General features: G+C 37.5%; 2 protein-coding genes across 3 annotated transcripts; one reads left to right on the top strand and one right to left on the bottom strand.

The window, feature by feature from the left end:
• Window positions 1–2,957: 2,957 nt before the first annotated feature.
• On the top strand, window positions 2,958–6,544 carry LOC124164013 (uncharacterized protein C1orf50 homolog). 2 transcript variants are annotated; one of them, XM_046541163.1, is made up of 4 exons: window positions 2,958–3,190; window positions 3,255–3,395; window positions 3,511–3,729; window positions 5,953–6,544. In XM_046541163.1, the coding sequence occupies exons 1-4, from the start codon at window positions 3,185–3,187 to the stop codon at window positions 6,127–6,129; spliced, it is 543 nt and encodes a 180-aa protein (XP_046397119.1). In that variant the 5' UTR covers window positions 2,958–3,184; the 3' UTR covers window positions 6,130–6,544. The 2 variants fall into 2 exon arrangements, with proteins under 2 accessions (XP_046397119.1, XP_046397118.1); XM_046541162.1 differs by having other exon boundaries at window positions 2,960–3,190; window positions 3,277–3,395.
• A 1,936-nt stretch (window positions 6,545–8,480) lies between these two features.
• Window positions 8,481–18,620, bottom strand: LOC124163612 (dnaJ homolog subfamily C member 11). The gene is made up of 11 exons (XM_046540630.1): window positions 18,514–18,620; window positions 18,198–18,327; window positions 17,976–18,108; window positions 17,655–17,774; window positions 16,989–17,323; window positions 14,328–14,538; window positions 13,568–13,684; window positions 12,305–12,496; window positions 11,540–11,855; window positions 11,310–11,439; window positions 8,481–8,752 (listed from the first exon to the last, which is right to left on the bottom strand). Exons 1-11 carry the CDS (start codon window positions 18,583–18,585, stop codon window positions 8,730–8,732), a joined length of 1,779 nt encoding a protein of 592 aa, XP_046396586.1. The 5' UTR covers window positions 18,586–18,620; the 3' UTR covers window positions 8,481–8,729.
• Window positions 18,621–20,634: the final 2,014 nt, after the last annotated feature.

Below are 20,634 nucleotides of genomic sequence, written 5' to 3'. Positions count from 1 at the left end.
CTGTCGCGGATCCACGGAGATTCCCAGAGAGGCAGTTCCGGACAGAGCCGGACCCAGCCACGCGGAAGCAGCAGCCGCGGACCTCGCTTGTCCTTACAGACCCCCCCCCCTGTAACTTTCTGATACTAATAAACGCACCTCCGGGTGTTTTAAAATTCCTATCCCGGCCTTTCCTTTACTAAACGCCATGATCACCCGCCACGCCACGATCCCAGGTCTCCCTCGCAACCGAGAGTGTCGCTGGAGCCGCGACACGGTTTAGACGAATGGCAATGGTCCATTTTTATCCTCATTTGAAAAGGGCCAGATTGGCGCCCATGTGATGCCACTCCACGTGACGTCACAGGGACCAAGTTTCTATACGAGAAGATAGGAGTTATACGTCGTCTGAGGTTATCAATGCATGCATGAGGCGCAGAGCTCAGTGAAACATGTCTTAATAATCACTTATTAAAACTGGCTAAGGTCGGAAAGTTTTCTTCATTTGATAAGGTATTAATAATCCTTATTTAAGCCAAGCGCTACCAGCCAGCAGGGTACTCAGCTACCCGCTAGCAGCCTGCGTCGTATCAGCGCTCAACTCGCCTCAAGGTCACCTCACAAGGCGGCAGCAGGAACCAGAAATATGCCACATGGAGAGATTTCCCGACATTCATACTTACGCGTCACGTTTTCGCGCGCTAGAAAATTTTCACTTTTCATTTAATCGCGAAAAATAGATATCGTCATTTAAATAATCTAAATCTAAATCTAAAATCGTGAAATACGTACTCCAGGAGTAATAATCTTTCGATTTAGGCAATAAGAAAATAATAGGAAACCACCCTATTCTCAACTTTGCGTACATCATTGGAAAGGTTGAACACTTAGCTATTTTTGAAAATATGTAGTTGCATTGATTAGGGGTGCAGCTAGGAATTAAGGCTATGGGGGGTTTTAGGCGCAACTAATACTGGGGTGTCTGGGGGTGTGGAATACCCGCCAGGGTAAGCGGGAGATGCGGGGGCACTCCTTCAGAAAATTTTCAAGATAAATGCTTCAAAATGGTGAGTTTTACGGCTTTCGGAGGGATATTTTATTAATACATATTTACACTATTCTGTAAGTGATATTAATTCAATTAAGTGAAATGGATTAGACTTAATAAAATTTCTGAGCTCTGGGGGGGTTTTATCCCCCAAAACCCCCCCTCGCTGCTCCACTGGCATTGATGATTGATTACTTTTTGCATCCTTGTAACCAGCTTTTTAATACCGGTGCCATACCACTCTCCTGCTGTGTCACGAAGCCAATTGAAAACTGCCTCTTAAACTGAATCATCTGACTTGAATTTCTATCCCCCAAGGTCTTTTTTGAGAGCGGGAAACAAGTGGTTGTTGCTGGGGTGACGTCCGGGCTGAAAGTAGAATGATCTATGATATCCTAAGCAATCCTGAATAGATGGGTCATTTGATGGGTCTCATGCGGACGTTCACTGTCATGATGCAAACACACTCCTTTGGGTCCTGCCTGGTGGACAATTTCTTGTAACAGAGGACTTCTGACCCAATATTTTACACGTAGAGGTAGCCACAGCCTTCATTAAGATCTTCCTTTATCTCATGAAGAGTGATACTCTTGTTATCGCACACCATCTCGTCAATTTGAGCCACCGTTCATTCCGGGAAACTCGGCCTAACCGACCGCTGCTCATCATGGACCATTTTAGCGTCCATCAAAAAACTCCTGGGACAACTCCTGCTCGTTTTTGATGTCCATAAACTTCTCACCATACACTTCCACTAACTGATGATGAATTTCAATGGGAAAAATCTTTTTTTGCATTCAAAAATCGAATGGCTGAGCATAGTTCGTACCTGGTGGGCAAGCTATAAGTATATAGGAGCTCCATCCTAAACTACTGCTATGCAGCGACTGAGCGGGCTATGGCCACATGGGTGGTTCTACACTTTGCCATAGGAACCTAGGAATGCAATGGTCTTATCAAATTTTGCCTTGCAACTCGCATTCGGAAATGGTGTCATTGGAGACTTAACTTTTCAATACATCCTTGTAACTCTCTAAATGTGGGCTCTACCAATATGAAAAGGAAAGTATGTGCCGCGGAGTTATTCACCCTAATGTATGAATTTTGTCACATCACACAGTACATCAAATCACCTTCACCTTTAGTAGGTCACCTATTGGCACTCATCATTGACAATCGGCACCTCCCTCTTTCCACACTATAATTGCATTTGATACAGGTGCGGTGAGTGAAACACATTCTTCTCTCAAATAAAACTCAGGAAGAAAAATTAGGGGTATTCTTACTGAAATATCAATTTCAACCAACTTTATGTCACACTTTATACCTTACAAAATGTAAGACCTCAGTAGGTAGAAAGTATAGAAGACTATATTATACTATTGTAAAACCTCTGGGTAATACTTGAGCGGTGAGAACAAAATATTGCAATATCGAAAGCTAAATGGCATAAATTTGAAATGAAACTTCAATTAACCTTCCTATGAAATTAAAACTAACGTGTTGGAGTCGCACACCTTTATCTACAGCATTTTGTCAGGCTATTTCTCTGCAAGCAAAGATATCTTTCCACCGTGAAACTATCCACTTTTAGTGTGCATTGAACGCGCTCACTAGCAGCCTGTCTTTCTCGTTCTCCTTCACTAACACTGGAAAAAACACTGGTCTCTTAACACTTGTCGTACCATTTGTCCCCTGAGTGACATTTTACACATGCTAAATCACGCTGAAGAGGTGGTATAAAAACTCTCCGGCAGCTAGTACTTTACCGGGGTTCTTATTTATTCCGGTCTAAAATTGAGAATTGATTGATTGATGATACTGCTCGAATCTAGAACCCTATAAGTAAGGCTCCATTGTGAGATTCTTGGTTCGAATGTTTGAATTGGAGCGTAATTGGAGCCTGCATATTTCGTTCTTGCTTTGTTTACGCTGAAAGCGAATGGCGTATAAAAGCGCATCCGATTTATTTGAATAATAATAAATAAAATTTCCTTAGACTTTGATCCCTTGCCTTGTACCTCGAAATTACGTAAACTTGTGACGCACTCGGCTTTTGTCCTATTTCGCGCTCGACGCTGTAAAGGCTAAAATATCCTTATATCTGTATGAAACGTCGTCTGCCTGCCATGGATTTGCCTTCCCGTATTAGGGTGGATGTTGGTAAGTGTATTTTCAATGATTAATTGTTATAGAAAGGGATTGGGTTCGTTACTAATAAGCTTAGCGTATTGAATTATTCTTCGTAGGTACTGTATCGCTTGTAGAACGAAATCCGGAGCCATGCGGGGTGACTTTAGTAAACGAAAAGGCAATAGCCAGACGAGCTCCCACAGATTTAGTGGAACTTGCTCGAGAGATACAGACGGTAAGTGGTTTTGCTTATTTTTAAGGCATGCCTTACTAAATGTAAGAATGTTCTCTTAAATCCTTTTATAAGTTTATTATTAACTTGATGTAAATAATCACTGTTGTTCTTTCAGGCTGACAGTTTTGTTAAAGCTACTGCTTGCGGTAAGCTGCAGGTCATAGCAGAGCAAGTCAGATTTTTGCAATCTCAGGCACAAAAAGTTTTGGAAGATGCGAGAGCAAACTCCAATCTTCACCATGCCGCTTGTAACTTCCTAAAACAACCAGGAAAAGTTTATCACCTGTATGAGAGACCATCCGGGCAGACGTATTTTTCGATGCTTTCACCTCAGGTAATATTGTAGTATTATCCTACTAATGTACCTAGATAGTACGCCATTTTCGTTTATTTCGTTTCCTGCTACAATGATGGACTCTGTAATGTCATAAATAACCATTCATCGAGCATCCAGAATATGTAGACTCATTTTGTAAAACTTGTGCATAACTCTTTAAAACAGATAGCCGTTGAATTGAAAGTTCTGATAACCTGTGCAAGAAAATATGTTGCGACGTTTTACTGGGAACAAAGGAGATTGAAAGAGAAGCACAATTATAAGCCCCAAACCTTGTATTTGCTCTGGTGAAAATGACCTTAATTCTGTATATGCCATCTATAATTCAAGCTCCTAATGCAGTATCACCCATTAGACTTGCCAAAAATAACTTCAAGGCTGGGCGTCATCCTGACATCAGCTTGGCCTTTTCCTTCCATCCTTATTAAATTTTGAAAAGTATTCAATCTGCTCAACTTTGCACCTTCTGATTTTAATCTTCAATGTCACTTTCCTTTTTTCTTTTCCTTTTCACCCCACCTGTTATTTCAGCAAGCATAGTGGTAGAGTTAGTATATTGTTTGTTGTTAGCACATTTAGTGCATTGGTATGAACATTTTAATTAATTAAAATGTTCATACCAATGCACCATGGTTATAACTTGCCTGAGTCCACTCCAGATTGATATCTACCGAAATTGCTATCAGTTGATACCGAGAGCCAGTTTTTCTGCTGGTGTAGTTTCTTTTCTGAGTTACAGACTTCTGATGGGAGAATTCTGCGGGAGAAACTATTTCTCTGGAGAAATGTGCTTTAAGCAGGGATGGCAATAGAAACTTAACAAAAATCAAAACCAGTAGAATTTCAATAGTTTCGTTCCCGAGAGCGAAATGTAGAAACGAAACGGATTTAAACCTGTGGAGCTAAACTCAGGGTTGAAACAAAATCGGAGCCAAAACTGCTTCGGGGTGAAATTTAATTAAAACTGTGGGGCGAAACAAAATGTAGATAATGTTCCGCAGCGGAGGGACCATGTGCCTCACCTTTGAACAATTTAGTTTCAACCCACACACCGAGTACGAAGTAAGGTTGAATGAAGTAGAGGTTCAGCCTACCTCTGGTTACCTCAGGTTAAATGCATGGGGCACTCATATTTTTACCACTTACAGGAGAATGGTGAACATAAATTGGCCATTCGATTTTTAAGCCCTATGTTTTAACCTCTCTTAACCTATGTCAAACGTAATGGGTCAAAACTATTCCCGCTTATTCCCCTCCACTCAAATTCTGGGATTGAAACTTAACTATCAGCAGCGGAGTTTTGATTAATTTTGTTTCGTTCTGGGTTGACTCTAAACTCCTTGGTGATTTTAATTTTGTGCGGGAACAAAACCAAACCTAGGCCTCATATTTTCGTTTCCCTCCGAGTCGAAACGAAACATTTTAATTTCGTTTCACCAGCCATCCCTGGCTTTAAGTTATTGAGGACTCGACCACTGGATACCCATTCCCCCCCACTTTGGTCACTGGGTGAGTAAATTAACTTCATAATGTGGGAAGGGAGTTGAAGATTCATCTTGTAAGCTAGAGCTTTCAATCACTCGCAAGAGTTTGGCCATCAGATCTGCCTTCATCATTTTACTTATGCTATGACTTCCATACCTCTCCTACCAATCGGGTTTGCATGCCAATTGGAAAGTAATGTAAATAATTGGCAGCCATATCTGTGCCCCCTCCTATCTCTACTTGGGTTATTCCCTTTCTGCTAGTAAAGCTTGTGTCCTTAGATCCAAGTGCAAATTCATGATAAGACCTTCTTCCATTCAGACTGCATTATCTTCCTTAGTTCATTCTTGTCTTACTTCCATTTACAAGGGAAATTTTTTTTAATTCACAAAAGATGAAAATATCTTTTCCATTAAATACAAAGATGTAGCATAATCATGGACACTTCCTTCATGAATTGTATGTTATTACGGAAAAATTTATTCTAGTTTCGTAATAATGTATTTTCTCTTCGAGTGGCTCTGAGAACACTAAACATGAGTGTGTAATGGGAGAGAGGATTGTTAGATTGAATTAATTAAAACCAACTGCAATTAATCTTGCTGTTGTAAAAAATGGTGTCTCATATTACATAAGCCTTTGGGTGGCATTTATAAATATATCCACAGCAAATAAATTAAGCAGACTTAAGGTATTTTTCAGTAATTATTTCTGACTTCTCTTCATTGTCTACAGGAATGGGGTGAGGGCAAGTGCCCACATCGGTTTCTCGGAACCTTTCGGCTTGAGCATGATATGTCCTGGACTCCTGAAGAGAAGCTGCAGGAGCGTTCAGATGAATTTGCCCTCCTCGATAAAGTTTTGAGTTCTGGGCAAAATGTGGCAATTTCGTACAATATAGGAAATGTATGAAATATGTAGTATAAAATCAATGAATTGCCTTTAATGTGAAGCATACTCATTGGCCTCAGGTTTTAAATTATATTAATGTTCCATATTAAAGAGAATCTTGTCTTGAATATTCATGGAATAAGTATTTTTTTAAATCTATCTCAGTGAAATGCAACAATAATTTCTCTTTCAAGACACTCAACATTGAAGTGTTTCATTGAAGTAAGTAGAATAGATAATCATTGGATACATTTATGATGCAAATTATGTTTTTGCTCTCCAAGAGGATTTTTTCCTGTACATTTACGTGCACTATGAAGGAATGTATTTATGCCAGAAAATACGTAGATGTATCCCTTCCACTTTCTATCTCCACTATTGGTATAATCTAAACTGTCATGTACAAAAAACAATAAAAATATTTGTTTAATAGTGAGAATCAGTTTCATTTGCAAGTGGAACTTCATAAGATAGCAGCATTTCTGTATGTCACACTTCTGTTGTGTATGTTACACCTATGAAGTAATGGATCTTGCCAGTTTTGATCTGCAGGACTCAATATGAAATATGCACACAAGTTGAAATAGTATCCTGCAAAAGTTCATGCTTTAACCTCAAAAATGAAGGTGATACTTTTTCAAGGTGAGAAATTTGAACCACTCTTCATCCTCGCATACATCATCATGTTACCATCTCCAAGTACCACTGGATGCCAAACTTCTTCACAGAATGAATGCTTTAAATGGAGGAAAAATGGCGTGAAAGGACACTGAATTTTTTAGTCATATGAAAAGAAAAATTGTTTGGATCGAAAAACATATTCACACATGCCCAGTACCCAGACTCGATAACACAATGCTAAATTTGGCATTTTTCACAAACAGAAACAGTTGATGAAGCATCAAAACTTCATTCAAGTGTGACTCCTTAGAACATTTTCTGGAGGCACTTGCTTTCAATGCATTAACTAACCCTTAGAGTGGGAATGTTTTTATACATTTTGTAAACTGACTGCTGCATTTACCCAAATTTTTTATTGCTACCTGGATATCTTCCACCAGGGCATTTTCCCTTACCATAAGGATCGCTAAGGGGCTTAACTCTACCAAACCAGCCCTTGCAGCAGGGGGTGCCTCCTGCACTGATCACAATGAATTCTATGGTAGCTGTAGTTCATTAGTAGATATATTTCTTGTCCTCGGCATATTTGCCGTACTTCATCTCTAAGTTACACAATAGTAGGTTAACAGAAGTCGTGTATCATCCAATAAGTTTCATTCCAAATTCAGAAACCATTGGCAACTATTTGTGAAACAAAGACATTAACGTTTATGGAGATATGAGAATGTTCAATTGTTTGATGCAGCAGTAGTCCCAAAATGTTCCAGCGTCGTGCATTATGAGAGCAGTTTGCTTCAAACTGCAATATGTGACAGCTCGGATCCTGCATCCAATCACCTCTCAGTGCAATGTAATATATATTTAAAATTTTCAATGTTTTGGTTTATTACCACTGTGTGATTGGTGTCTCATAATCCTAATGGAGAATACAACAACGTGATGAGCTACAGCAGCCTTTTTGAGATAAGTAAATTTCAGTAGGTTTGGTATAAAATACTGTGCTGAATCATAACTGAGTCGACCAGTGTTGCAACTTAAATGATCCATTGGAATTTTCTCTAAGTACTTTCCAAGTTTTTAGGACAAATATTTGTCTCTAATTTGGGTCACTGGTTACTAAACCACTCAAGAACAGTGGGGAACTTCTGTTTTTAATGATAACCTATTAGTATAATTTCGGCTCACTAACTTCCATTACTATTTTCCTATTTCCTTACATGAAATATATAATACACATAAAAAGTGCCATCATTTTTATCATAGTATATTTTTCCCTTCCCTTAAATAAAATAAAGAATACCTACTATAAATATATTGCTCACATCATTGAACCCCAATGTATCGCTTAGTTTATATATGCACATATACATGTCAAATGGTGGGTGAAATTCAACATTGTGATTTCCTTAATTTTAAATAATTTAGGTAATAATTTCACAACCTGATATGATGAAAGACTTATTTGAAACTATAATTTGATCCATAATTTTTAAAATATGAATGTAATTTATTTGATAAGTTACAATGCATAATCCCATGCCCACAATTCTTCTTGTGCAAATTGAAAAGGTTTCACTGACCAACATTAAAAATAGCAATGTGTAAAGGAATATTAAAATACATATATATATAGAGACGAAAGTTATCTAAAATACAAGCAGCAAGACTAGATTTCCCCACTTCTTCCGAACAAAAAGCTAAGTTCCAACACATAGGAAAAGGAAAGCTTGGGCATTGACTACCCACCAAGGTGTACAATATTTTTATTTATTTTCAGCATAATCTAGCAAATTCTGCTTACAAAATATTCTCAGAGCAGAGAATGTAAATCTCTCTCCTAGATAAAGGTTTCCTCAGATACCAGCTTTGGTACTTTCACTCACTACTGGCTAGGTAGGACTGGTTGAGACCTTCTATTTCATCCTTTCAATCACGCAATTTCAGGTACACACATTCACACTTACTACATTTCCTTACTGTTCTCACTTTTACAGGTAGCATCAAGTCATATTCACCCTATGAGCTGAAAAAAAATTAAAAAAATGTACGTCATACACTTGCTAGCTTAAAATGTATTTTTATGAACTAACCATTTGAAAAAAGGAATAGGTCCACATTAACATATGTACTATTCCATCACCAAACCCAAATATTAGCTTAATTAATGCAGAGAAACAAATTTAATGCTCAGATTAAATCTATTCCCACATGCAATCTTACAAGGAACATTCATGAAGTGTCCCTCTCTAATTTTGTTGAAATTTAGTGGTATAGTACCATACCACATCGAATGAACAAGTGCAAAATTTCCTCTGGCCTTGCGGCCTTCAAGAAATGTAATTAACTTCCAAAGCTCTGCGTCCACATCATATTTTTAGCAAGGGGGCAAGGCACCGGGGGCAATGCCAGTGGGCAGGCTGGGCCTAGGTGACGGGTCAAGTATCTGCTGACAAAAAGGATGGCGATGCTCAAGGCCTATGTTAAGTTGTCTTCTTATATTTATTGAAGTATAGTAGATGTATGTCTCTATGAAATTTCTACCGCTGTAATAAAAACGGGAGATAGATATGCACAGTCATTCTGAAATCTAATTTTTATTTCCCTTATTTTTTAACTTCCTCAATACAAATTGGAAACAGGCTACGCTTCCTATAAAAGATTACAGCAGAGAAGAGCCATTAGCAATTCTTGTATTCTGAAATAATCATGAACTAGGAAAGGGAACCAAACATATCATGCACTTGGTAACACATACATGCCAATCGGTCACATAGGTTGAAAGGGCATAAAGTATTATCAGCATCACGTAAATATCCCTTTTTGAAAGACTAAAATAGCTAATTCTTTTTTTTGAGCCCTCAAGCATAGTCCAACAAAAGAAAAATATTGAACGTTTCCATCTAAGAAACAGCACAATGCAGTGTGCACTTGCATTCACTGTGATCGCATATTGGAACCGGCAATTATTCTTGTGATAAAAGCAAAAATTTACCATATATTATGGTGGAGCATATATGTATTGCCTCAATGAGAGAGAAGGGATCATGATCTACCTTTTGGGACAAAATGAAGTTGACACTGAATATGTCCCCCATATAATCGAAGCCACCAAGAAAGATGGGAGAAGACAAAAATGATGCCCAAAAATACAACAATGGAATACTGGAAATGAAAAAATTATCACAGCATAGGACGTGGAGTAATATATGATATTTGGTCACTTGGTTAACCATACAGTTAAGAGTTTTCTAAATAAAACACCCAAGTTCAAAATGGGATGGATTACCAAAATCCATACTGATGAAATACTTGGAAAGGTGTCCACCATAACTGCTAACTCATTCCAAAACGCCTTGAGATCCCTCACAATGTGTTGCCCACCACCTACTCCAGATATCATCCCTTGACCACCAACCGAACACATTTCTTAGAGAATTAACAAGGTAAAGTGATCAGTTGCCTATCTAAAACTACCAAAGCATCTCTTTAGATCACTTTTGCTTGGAACAGTTGTGCTATGGTCTCATACAAAAATAAATTATCTCTGCTGTTTTTGACAAAACCATGGAAAATATTACATCTGTGAATATTATAATCGTTTACTATAATATCGCATGTTAACTGAAGCATTGGAGAGTATGAATTCGATTTTGTTTGGTTATGGATCATTTATCGTACCATTTATTTCATCATTGGCCTCTCGTCGGCATATGGCCATCACCACGGCTAGCTGGAAAATACATCTAAAACTCCAGCTTTTTTATAATGGTGGAAATTTCATTAAGATATGTATAGCATACACCATAAAATATCCCAAGACAACTGTAATACAGGCCTTAGAGGATGCAGTTGATCACCATCCCTTACCTCAACAAAAACTTGACTGGGGTTAGTTATAAAGAGGTTTGACTGTATGTACTAAATTCAAAGCTGTGCTTATAAAGAATGAACATGACCATTACATATAAGGGATTGAACGAACTACGGCCGTTAAACAGTTGAAAGAAAATTAATTCCCCAAGGCCGTACTCTTGAGTGGGTCACTGTCGTAAGCGAGAGCTTCACAAACCTGAGTGAGTGAGTGCGTGTGTCCTACGCGGCCTTTTGTTCCTTGGAGCAAACCCGCGAGGTGCGTGAGTGAGAGCGTGTTTTATTTATTTTATCATTTGCCCTTTCTTTTGTGTGAGTGGGTCACTGTCGGTAGCGTGTTTTTCACAAACCTGAGTGAGTGAGTGCTTGTGCGTGTGTTAGTTTCAAGTTTATATTTTCAGTTAGTGTCTTATCTTGTCCATCACTCCCCGTGTCAGCATTATTACTTCTCACTCCCATCTGCCCATCAAAGAGTACGGCCTTGGGGAATTAATTTCCTTTCAAATGACCATTACATGACAAAATAGTGTCTAAAAAGTAAAATGGCTTTTGATTAGATAAAAAAGTTGGGGTTAAATGACCCCTAGCACCATAGGTAAGGTAAAACTCCCATAGTGATAAAAATGGGACCTTGTTATAAATGGGTTCCACTAAATGGAAATTTCATTCAGAACTGAGAGTCTGAAAAATTTACAATACTAAATACTTACACTGCTTCGGTATCCGCAAAGGATCATTATCCTGGACAACACATTCATGCAGGTGCCCATGAAATAGATACTGAACAGATAGACTCTTCTCTTCACCAACACATGGATCATAAAATCCCGGCAACTGACTCTGTAAAATAAATAAACCAAAATTAGAGTAAAACTTAATAGCACGAGACAATTCGTAACTACCTTTCTTAGTAAACACACGTGTATACCAAATATCCTACCTTAGTTGATTCATAGAGTATTAGCTTAGATTCACGGACTAGGCACTGCAATGGAACAGTAACATCAATAACTTCCTGTTCCTCTTCTGCCTCACCGGCCTCTTGCTCTTCTGATATAGCTGAAGAACCTGAACTTGGCCGAGGTCCTCGCCGAGCTGTCCTATTCCTTCCCCATGGTCCTGTGGAGAGGAGTACTCCATACAGAGCACGAACAATAACCAATCCTTTACGAGACTCTTCTTCCGAACGAATTCTTGAGAATGTTGCTCGCATCAACTCAACAGCAGCTCGAGCTTCACGCTGTTTTTCGAGGATTCTAAAATTAAAAGATATACAATTTTACAATTATTTACTCAAGCTTTTGAATTCAATAAATATTTACCATAGAATTGTAGAAGATATTTAATGATAGTTTACATAAATTTCCTCACACTCCATTTTATAAAAATTTTACTTAGAAAATTAAGGCTCTTAATGAACATAAAAAAATATGTACAACGATATACAAACATAAAATTCCATGAAACAAGAAGTTTTTAAACAAGGTTAAACCTAAAGGTTAATTTCCTGATAAAGATGTAAATCTGTAGAGCAGCAAGGGATGAGTGTTATGGCATTACTTAAATGGATTTAGACTAGATGATGAAATTTATTTCAGCATACGCATTAAGGATCATAGAATAGCACAAGACAAACTGTATGTAACATCTTACCACCGAAAATCGGTATCACTGGATGAATAATACTTAATAACGTAGAATTTACCTTGCTCTGTTAACTTGTCGTTGCTTCTCCTTCTCCTGAGCTTGCTGTTCCATTACATATGGATCCACCACAAGACGTTTGATGACCAGCCACACTACAACTGGAGCCACAGTGGCATAGAATACAGGACTGGCAGCTACATCCTCACTCAGGTGTATAGGGAAACTATAAGTTTGGCTGGCACGAGTTAACCTAAAAATAATAATGAATTTGAAAATGAAAATTAATAATTATTATACGAGCAAATTTTATGTCACACTGTTACCAAATGATGTAAGACAGATTTTAACACTCCATAAAGGCTGACAACAATAGACAATCACTGGAATCTTACTGTAGACTGAGCGATGGGGGACTAGAATGGGAATGGGGTCATCCACAGCAATTGCACGCTTTATGCCAGAAATTTTATGATGCAAGGTGCCCTTCCAAGCATTAAATCGGCACACCCAGCCTTTGGAGCACTTGAAGTTTTTAATATACTACTTATCACTAAAATATTCCACATTAGCCTTTACCATCCGCTCACCCACCAGAGTTCCCACAGATCAAAGATGGCAAAACCACTTGAACAAAGCAGCCTCTAGCACTTTGTGCTCCGCATTCATGAAGTGCTTTTGCTGTAATGGTTTGCCCTCTCACACCAAATAATACTCTGTCTATAGTTTGTTTTTTTTAAATAGTAAGAAGTGAAGAGGAAGATAAATTATATCTCTTACATTAATAACTCACTTAGGTAAGAATGTACTCTCGATCGTTCGGGGAACAAAAGAAGATCGAATATTCCCAACTTATAATGCTGCAATATTTTACCCATAAATTGGTACAACAATTGGACTGCAGTTATCACAGTGCAATGCATACTTAGCAATCCCTATTAATATCATTCCTAACTGATCGCTAGTGACTACAGAGATAGATGCACTGGCAAAGAAGGTTTTACAAAGATTGAATCTCTCCCAACGTCAGAGCCTACTCCAAAAGGGTATTGTATAACCACATTTTTTACATGCAATTCATAACATGACCCTCTGCCCCTGATAATCAATGCCCCAGTAATCTCTTGTTTTGGCAGGAGTCAGGCCATACACCATTATCACACCATATTAGGCCATAATCACACTAATGCTGTTCCACTGCACCATGTTTTGAGCATATTACTACAGACCTTCAAGGAGTCAAATTTTGGATTTGCATGGCTGGTGCCACAATGCATATAATGCCACTGTAAGACCTCAAAGACAATTTGATTCTAAAACTTACTTGATCTTTAATGTCACTCCATTGGGAACACCAAAGGAAACAGCAGCAGATAGAGAACTATGCTTCGAAACCTTTTTCTCCACACCATATTCAAGGACAGCACCAAAAGTTCCAGCCCTAAAGATGGAATTCACAGTTGAAATTAAAATACACACTTTATAACTATATTCCGGAATTACTTCAAATTGTTTAAATAAATACCCCTCTATCATATGAAGATCTCCTCAACACATCCTGCAGTTATAGCTTTTTATAAGATATTTGAAGTTACACACCAAATAAGAGTGTTTAAAAAGATTTAAATTTTAATCCAGGAACTCTCAGACTAATGAAATACTCATGTACATTCATTTACTTCATCTGAGAGATCTTTGAGGGAGAATCTGAACATACATTATGAATATATGAAACAAATGTACGAAATTTCATCATTCCTTCCAGAACACCAGTGAAATTATTAATCTATAGAAAATCCAACTTAATCAACTTTGATAGTATAGTTATCAATTAGAAGTACATAACAGTTCAATTAAAAATTACGGAAGCCACAAACCAACATTTAAAAAAAACAGCAAAATATTTATTTTTTTCGAAAGCACAATCATTCACAAGATAGGTAATCCTAAGAAATAGACAACATGCATTAATAAAGCACTGTGAAGAAATAAGCCTGATGAGCCATGCACAGTTAAAAATCAAAAGCAGCAAGTAATCCTAAATACTTCACACGTAAAAAAGGCAATAAAGTGTACTGACGTACCGCACTGCACCTCTGACTTTTATTTCTTGAGGCACTGAGATTTTGTGAGAATATGATAAGGATGCATATGAATGTGGAATTCCAAACTGGATTGAGAAAGTCAGGTGTGACTCTTTGGTTTGCCTAACAACTGTAGTAGCCAGTGAGCTTTGCTGTCCAATTCTCCATGTCATGTACCCCATTGTCTGTTGGTCCAGTTGAGTCCCAAGCGCTGCTCCCATGCAAAGCAATAAGATTATTAAAAAAAGATAACTTTCAAGTGACCCATCACAAACTTAATAAAACTTTGTCAGGGAAGTATCCCATGGAAGATAGATTTTGAGTACCATTAATTATTTCCAATGTTAAATAAGAGTTGCCACAAATTCACAAAACTTAAACCAAAGTAATAAGGAGAGGACTTCGGGTATCCAGCCAATCCAAGCAGGAAAATTCATGCATAATTCCAGTTTTTCTTCAATTCAGTTGATCTTACGTGATTACTGTGATTGATAAGAATTTTAAAAAACCCAAAATTACTTCAATACTTCTAAATAATATTATATTTAGGTATTTACAAGGACAAGGAATAGGTTAGTTAGAGCATATTGCATGTAAAATTTAAATTTATTCAATGCAAGCCAAGAAGCTGCTTCGACCTCATAAATAGATGTTAATGTCACCTGCCATTATATTCTTCGTGTTTTTGAATCTTACTCGAGTCAAGAGTGCTAGGCATTTCGATTCTGTTGTCTTGTCTGACATTCAACGTTTCGATGCGGCTGTATAAATTCAACCCAGCTACTGCACTCAAAATTATGTCAAAGATATTTAAGGCCACAAAATAGGAGTTGAATGGGCAAATTTTGACATGAAATTAATTCGAAATAAAATATTTTGAAATTCCATGTTGGAGCGAAAATTCATGAATAATTCCAGATATGTACTTTAAAAATTCACTAAAAATTCCCAATTTTCCCGGTTGGTTGACCACCCTGTTAGTTCATTTTAACAGTGCTTGGTGCAGGGGAGAGGCAAGGCTGTACATCAGGCCAGCCCTAGTTTATCACAAATTGGAAAAGATACTTTTTAAAAGGACCAAAATGAAGTTTATGTTTTCACATGCTAAAATGTTACTTTTAAATAAATGAAAATTTTTCTTTAAAATAAGAATCCAAAATTGAGTTTTTTGGGGCTGAAGACACACTATCTCCACAAAAAACTTTAAAAAGGAAAGATCTTTCAAGTATAATTTTTGAATTAATTGAAGCCATTATACCGTTTAGTCCACCACGATCAACTCCCCTCTCAGAGTGCTATCCGTCACCAAAGTTCCGTCTATGTTTACCGAGCATTATTTATTTCTGCTTGTAACTAATTCCCCTCCTTATCTTTCCATCCCCCATCAGAGTCAAAGTTCCTAGTATAATGATCTACTTTTCTATCTAGTAGAATCGTAAAATTTCCTGCAGTGGTCTACAATTCCTGTAACCACCCATGAACTACCTTTATCCCGGACAATGCAAAGGAGCTTACCTTGAAAACAGACTTAATACACAGCAGAACCTCGGTTTTCAATGCACCAGGTTCAAAGAAATAATATCATTTATATCAGAGTACCGCACACAGGATAAGTCTTGCTATCGGAGATTATTTACCATTAATTCGAGACTAACTCAAATGATAAATGATATGATCTCATTATACAGAGGAAATAAATCCACATAATAAAAACTAAAATCTATTTTTTTTAATTTCCAGCATTCAACCACACAACCTATTTAGTAGTCTTAATAAACATTCTCTCTTAAACACACTAATGAAATAAAAGGAACAGTTTTTGCAATATTTTGGCATAAACGCAAAAAATGTATCTTGTATGTACCGTCTACCCTAAATCCGTGAATGTTGAGCATAATAAAATAAAATTATTGGATTCAAATAAATTTAAAATAAAACCTATGGAAGCAGCTAAGCCATTTAGAATATTCCTCAACTAAAGACTACTAGCTTGAAATGAGACATTTTAACATTGGCCAACTCCCGGGGACGTATTGCATGTCTGTCAGCAGAATTAGTAGCATCGTACAATTAACATACATTAACATATAAAAGAGTATCGATATGGTATTTATATGACCATGACCATGGTTATGCTTTTTGCATGGTACAACTAGGTCAACAAAGTCTTACAAGTAAAGATCATACAACTGAGAGTGACTTTGCATGAAAATCCATGTATTTACATTGTGCAAGCCTCCTTTCATGGCTCAACAGTAGGAGATTCAACTGAGATTCCAATGCACCTACAATTCCAATCCTTACTTAGCAGGTAAATATTACAAACATTTTATCGCCATTATCACTGGTACATTAGCTGCAATGCCAAAGATTATTCCAATCCTATGGGCTGTCCAATACTCTCAGGGACAAGAACTCCACATGAATTGGGCTAATGACCCTTAAGACACAGCTAATTTCAATAGCAATTTTACTTGGTGATCACTGAATAAAACACATCCTGATCATGGTAAACTTTAGGACCTTTTCTTGTTTTAAATAATTGTATTATCCTAAGATAGTGAGTTTGCAAATATTATTTGCAGGACAGCGTACAGTAAAATGACAAGATCTCAAAAAAAAAAAACAAAAGCAAAATTTTAGAGAACAAAACAAACTTACAAGTCATAAATGCAGGTCGAATGCCTCTTCTTCCCATTTGAAGACTGCCATTAACATTAAGAAATGTGTGCTTGGTAAGAACACGGGATGTTCGCACTCCAATTAATGGACCATTTCCAGCACTCACTTCACCCTCGACCCAACCCCTGTTCGGAAGAAGTCGACGCACAGAGGCTGTCACTGACCCACCACCAACCCCATTGTGCGTAGACAGCTGTCCAGAAAGACAAAGGGTATCTCGAACTGTGAGAGGAGCTTCAATAGACTGGGATAATGTCATTCCACTCACTTCAACAGTTGGTAAAGAGAAACCTGTATCTCCAACAGGATCACCACTATTGAAACATAAAAGAATACCAACATAAAAGTCACAGTTTTAATACATAGTTAACAGACAAACTTAACTAACAAAACAACGCCACTAACTTAAACCATGAGGCACAACCAAACTAAGGATCAGTGTTTTTTTACCACGCCGTATTAAGTAGGACATGATCCTAATTATGGCCTACACTTCAAATGTCAAACGTACAACGATAAATGTGGATAATAAACAAAATAGTAAAATTATCGCCTGCATCGGATATTTATTGGCATTTACAACAGAAAAATGCTTTCAGCTACTTTATAACAGTAAAATTTACTAAGATGATAACTGTAACTTACCCTAGCTCATCATAGTCATACTCATCTTCATAGCTGCTAAAAATTTCAGTGGCATTAATATTCACCGATAAGGTCCCTTTCGGATTCGTCCGCATCTGCAAACGCCTTTCTTCTTGTTCCCTGCGATTGCATCACACATTAGAATCATTCATTTCACGAGAAGTAACTAACAGTTTGCCAATTTACAAAACTAAACGGGCAGGCGAAGGTTAAGAAAGAAAAGGATAGGACTTAATAAAAAGGTACATTACAGCAGAGTTGCACTGATGCAACACAACTTCATGGCATTGCAGTTAAGCTACCATTGCATTTCCTTAATACCTGGCAAGCCGCTCGAATTCTTCCCTTATCTCCTGAGGAGTTTTGGTTCTTTGTACAATTTCCCATCCTTCAGTCTGTAATCCTTTAACTCCAACGCTATCATATATAGCTCTTTGATGAGGGTCACTCAAAACTAGAATGGAATAACAAATATTACAACTGATCATCTACCTCTAATCATGGCTATTCAACCAAAATAAAGCAATTTGGTTTCAAACGTACCTTCATATGCCCTCTTGGTCTTGTTAAACAATATTTCCGCCTCTTTCTTCTGAGAAGGGTCAAGGTGCTTATCCGGATGATACACCCGGCTGAGCCGTCTATATGCAACGGTAATTTCTTCATTTGTTGCCTAAATAAAATTCAACAAATTAGTTATCCACCTAACAAGAAAACGACAGCAAAATTGGACAAAGACAATTGCCGAAAAACTATTATGGTGGAAACTTCGATTGGAAATAGGGGCACCATGGAAAATTCAAAGTAATCAATGGCTGATTCGCCTCGAAATATTTTAAGTAAAATGAAAGACTGTTACATTTCTCGGCACATTCAGGAAAGCGTAATAGTTTTCTTCTATGAGCCTTGGTTCTTCTCTCTCATCCTCCATGCTCCTCAGCGCAACCAGATTATTTGCCCAACTTGTTGACAGATGACACTACCGTTAGAAAACAGCTGATACGTGAAAATCGTTCTCACAGCGGGGTTTCTGAATTAATCAACGAGACAAACATTCCATTACATTGGCTTACAACACCAATAATCGAATATTTTTGCCCATCCGTGTTATTTATCTTTTTTCTGAACGGTTTTGAGTATTGCTGCTTATATGCTAAATATATTCTTTTGACAGAGAATTCAAGGTTTGGTGGCCACTGTCATCCTTATAAATTGCTAATTCTGTAATTTTGTTAACTTAATTTAGAGACGGATTTTAATCACATAGTGCGGGAAATGATAAAAAAGATATCGAGAAATTAAAATTAGCAAAAACATACGTACAATGGTCAGTTGCAGCGCACAGAAAGTGATGGATTTCAATGAAATTTGTAACTATGCATCGTCTCTCCTACACTTCTTAGAGGTGAGTAATAACATGCCTCTGCACTACATGGTGCGTGTACTTACAATTATACCGCCTTTTGAAGTCAACTCAGAAATAGGCTAAGATAAAATGAAGATCCTTCAAAGCAAAAAAAACTTCAGTGTTTCAATGAAGAGAACTGTACTTACATACTTATTGTATAAATAATATCATGACTTGAAATGCATAAATATAAAATCTCTGTTGTGGGAGAATATTCAAAAGACTGAAAAGGGAAAATATTTGGTAGCCAATATGAATCTCATGGGAAATATGAGATCCAAAAATTGAATCAGCTGTAATGCATTATTTCTACAACACATATTTGTTGAGGGGAGAGACACGTACTCTATTCATTTTTCTTAACTCCTGACCATTAAAAAAGTAAGTTATCATATTTTTATGTAAGAATATTATTTACTGTTAAAGTCAATTTGATGTAAAGCTTAAATTTTTAGCTAATATCAGTTAATTTCCCGCAGTACAACATCTGGGAAGGTTTCCCACCAGGCAATTGCTGACATGGCTACCAACATTTCAGAAACCGATCATAGGTTTCCATTTTAAGGGCTGATGTCAGGTCCATGCGATCATATATTTTATTCACTCCGTATCGTAAAGTCTTCTCTGAATTGCCAGTTAGTGCCCATGGCAAGCCATTTGGATCCTTGGCTTCCAAGTGTTGCTGAGGGCATATATTGTGTATACTCACCTATTATATATATGTATATCCCACATCCCTAGAAGTTGTTTTCTTCAAGCTGGTTCTCGATGAATTCCTTTGCAATGATCTCTCCCTCACCTTTGTCTCGCAGTACAGGATTTTAACACAATCCCAATGGATATAATGGCTGTGATTGATTCAGAGTAAACTTAGGCAGGCTGTAAAATTACCATTGATTACAGATAATCTTAGAGACTTTTTTATTTATTCCCATGCCACCAAAAACACCTCACAATGGCCTTTTTTATTGAGATTTCCAACAAGATAATATTTACACATGCACGAAAAATCATGTGCTGGATAGGGGGAACCTAACCAGGTGGAACTCTAACCCACGTCCTCTTGTTTGGCAGGCGAGAACTTGACTTGCTTTGAAGGAACATGACATCCCATCTTCAGACCCTTATCATCAGCAGAGGGTATTTTTTTTTGGTCCTTGTTTTTACTGCACTCTGGGGAGGGAGCATGGTTTGCTGATATTGTAAATATCAACCTTAAGATTAAATACGTAAATTTTGCAAGTGTAAAATCCACAATCGAAACAAGGATTAACACATTCAGCGCCGAGCACATCAATTGACGTGGTCCCATCCAAGCCAAGATACGGAGCACGCCAATTAACGTGCTCTGCTGGTTGGGCCGGGAGCCCTTTCTCCACCTCCTCACGTGACTAATACATATCCACTTCGAGTCTTCTGATTATGTGCATGGCCTTCAGCAAGCTTCCCTCTTTCGACCCGTGTGCACCGTTTGTAAATAGCAGTATTTGAACAGAAGTTATGGTGCGAAAACCTCTATTTTTCTTTCTCATTTTATCGGCCGTTTCTAATGATTTTCATGAAAATCGGGTC

Source organism: Ischnura elegans, chromosome 8 (genome assembly GCF_921293095.1).
Source record: "Ischnura elegans chromosome 8, ioIscEleg1.1, whole genome shotgun sequence".
NCBI lineage: Eukaryota > Metazoa > Arthropoda > Insecta > Odonata > Coenagrionidae > Ischnura > Ischnura elegans.
The sequence above is the reverse complement of the archived record's forward strand: the minus strand, read 5'-3'. Positions and strand labels throughout refer to the sequence as shown.

What these genes read in the sequence shown, in the direction of transcription:
- LOC124163612 (XM_046540630.1), bottom strand. Translation starts at nt 18,585, where the DNA reads ATGGAGGATGAGAGAGAAGAACCAAGGCTCATAGAAGAAAACTATTAC. An exon ending in AAAGTCAGAGGTGCAGTGCG is followed by an intron (nt 13,685 to 14,327) that starts GTACGTCAGTAC and finishes TTCCATCTTTAG; the next exon opens with GGCTGGAACTTTTGGTGCTG. An exon ending in CGACAAGTTAACAGAGCAAG is followed by an intron (nt 11,856 to 12,304) that starts GTAAATTCTACG and finishes TTTTAATTTTAG; the next exon opens with AATCCTCGAAAAACAGCGTG.
- LOC124164013 (XM_046541162.1), top strand. Translation starts at nt 3,136, where the DNA reads ATGAAACGTCGTCTGCCTGCCATGGATTTGCCTTCCCGTATTAGGGTG. An exon ending in CCGTATTAGGGTGGATGTTG is followed by an intron (nt 3,191 to 3,276) that starts GTAAGTGTATTT and finishes TATTCTTCGTAG; the next exon opens with GTACTGTATCGCTTGTAGAA. An exon ending in TTGCTCGAGAGATACAGACG is followed by an intron (nt 3,396 to 3,510) that starts GTAAGTGGTTTT and finishes TTGTTCTTTCAG; the next exon opens with GCTGACAGTTTTGTTAAAGC.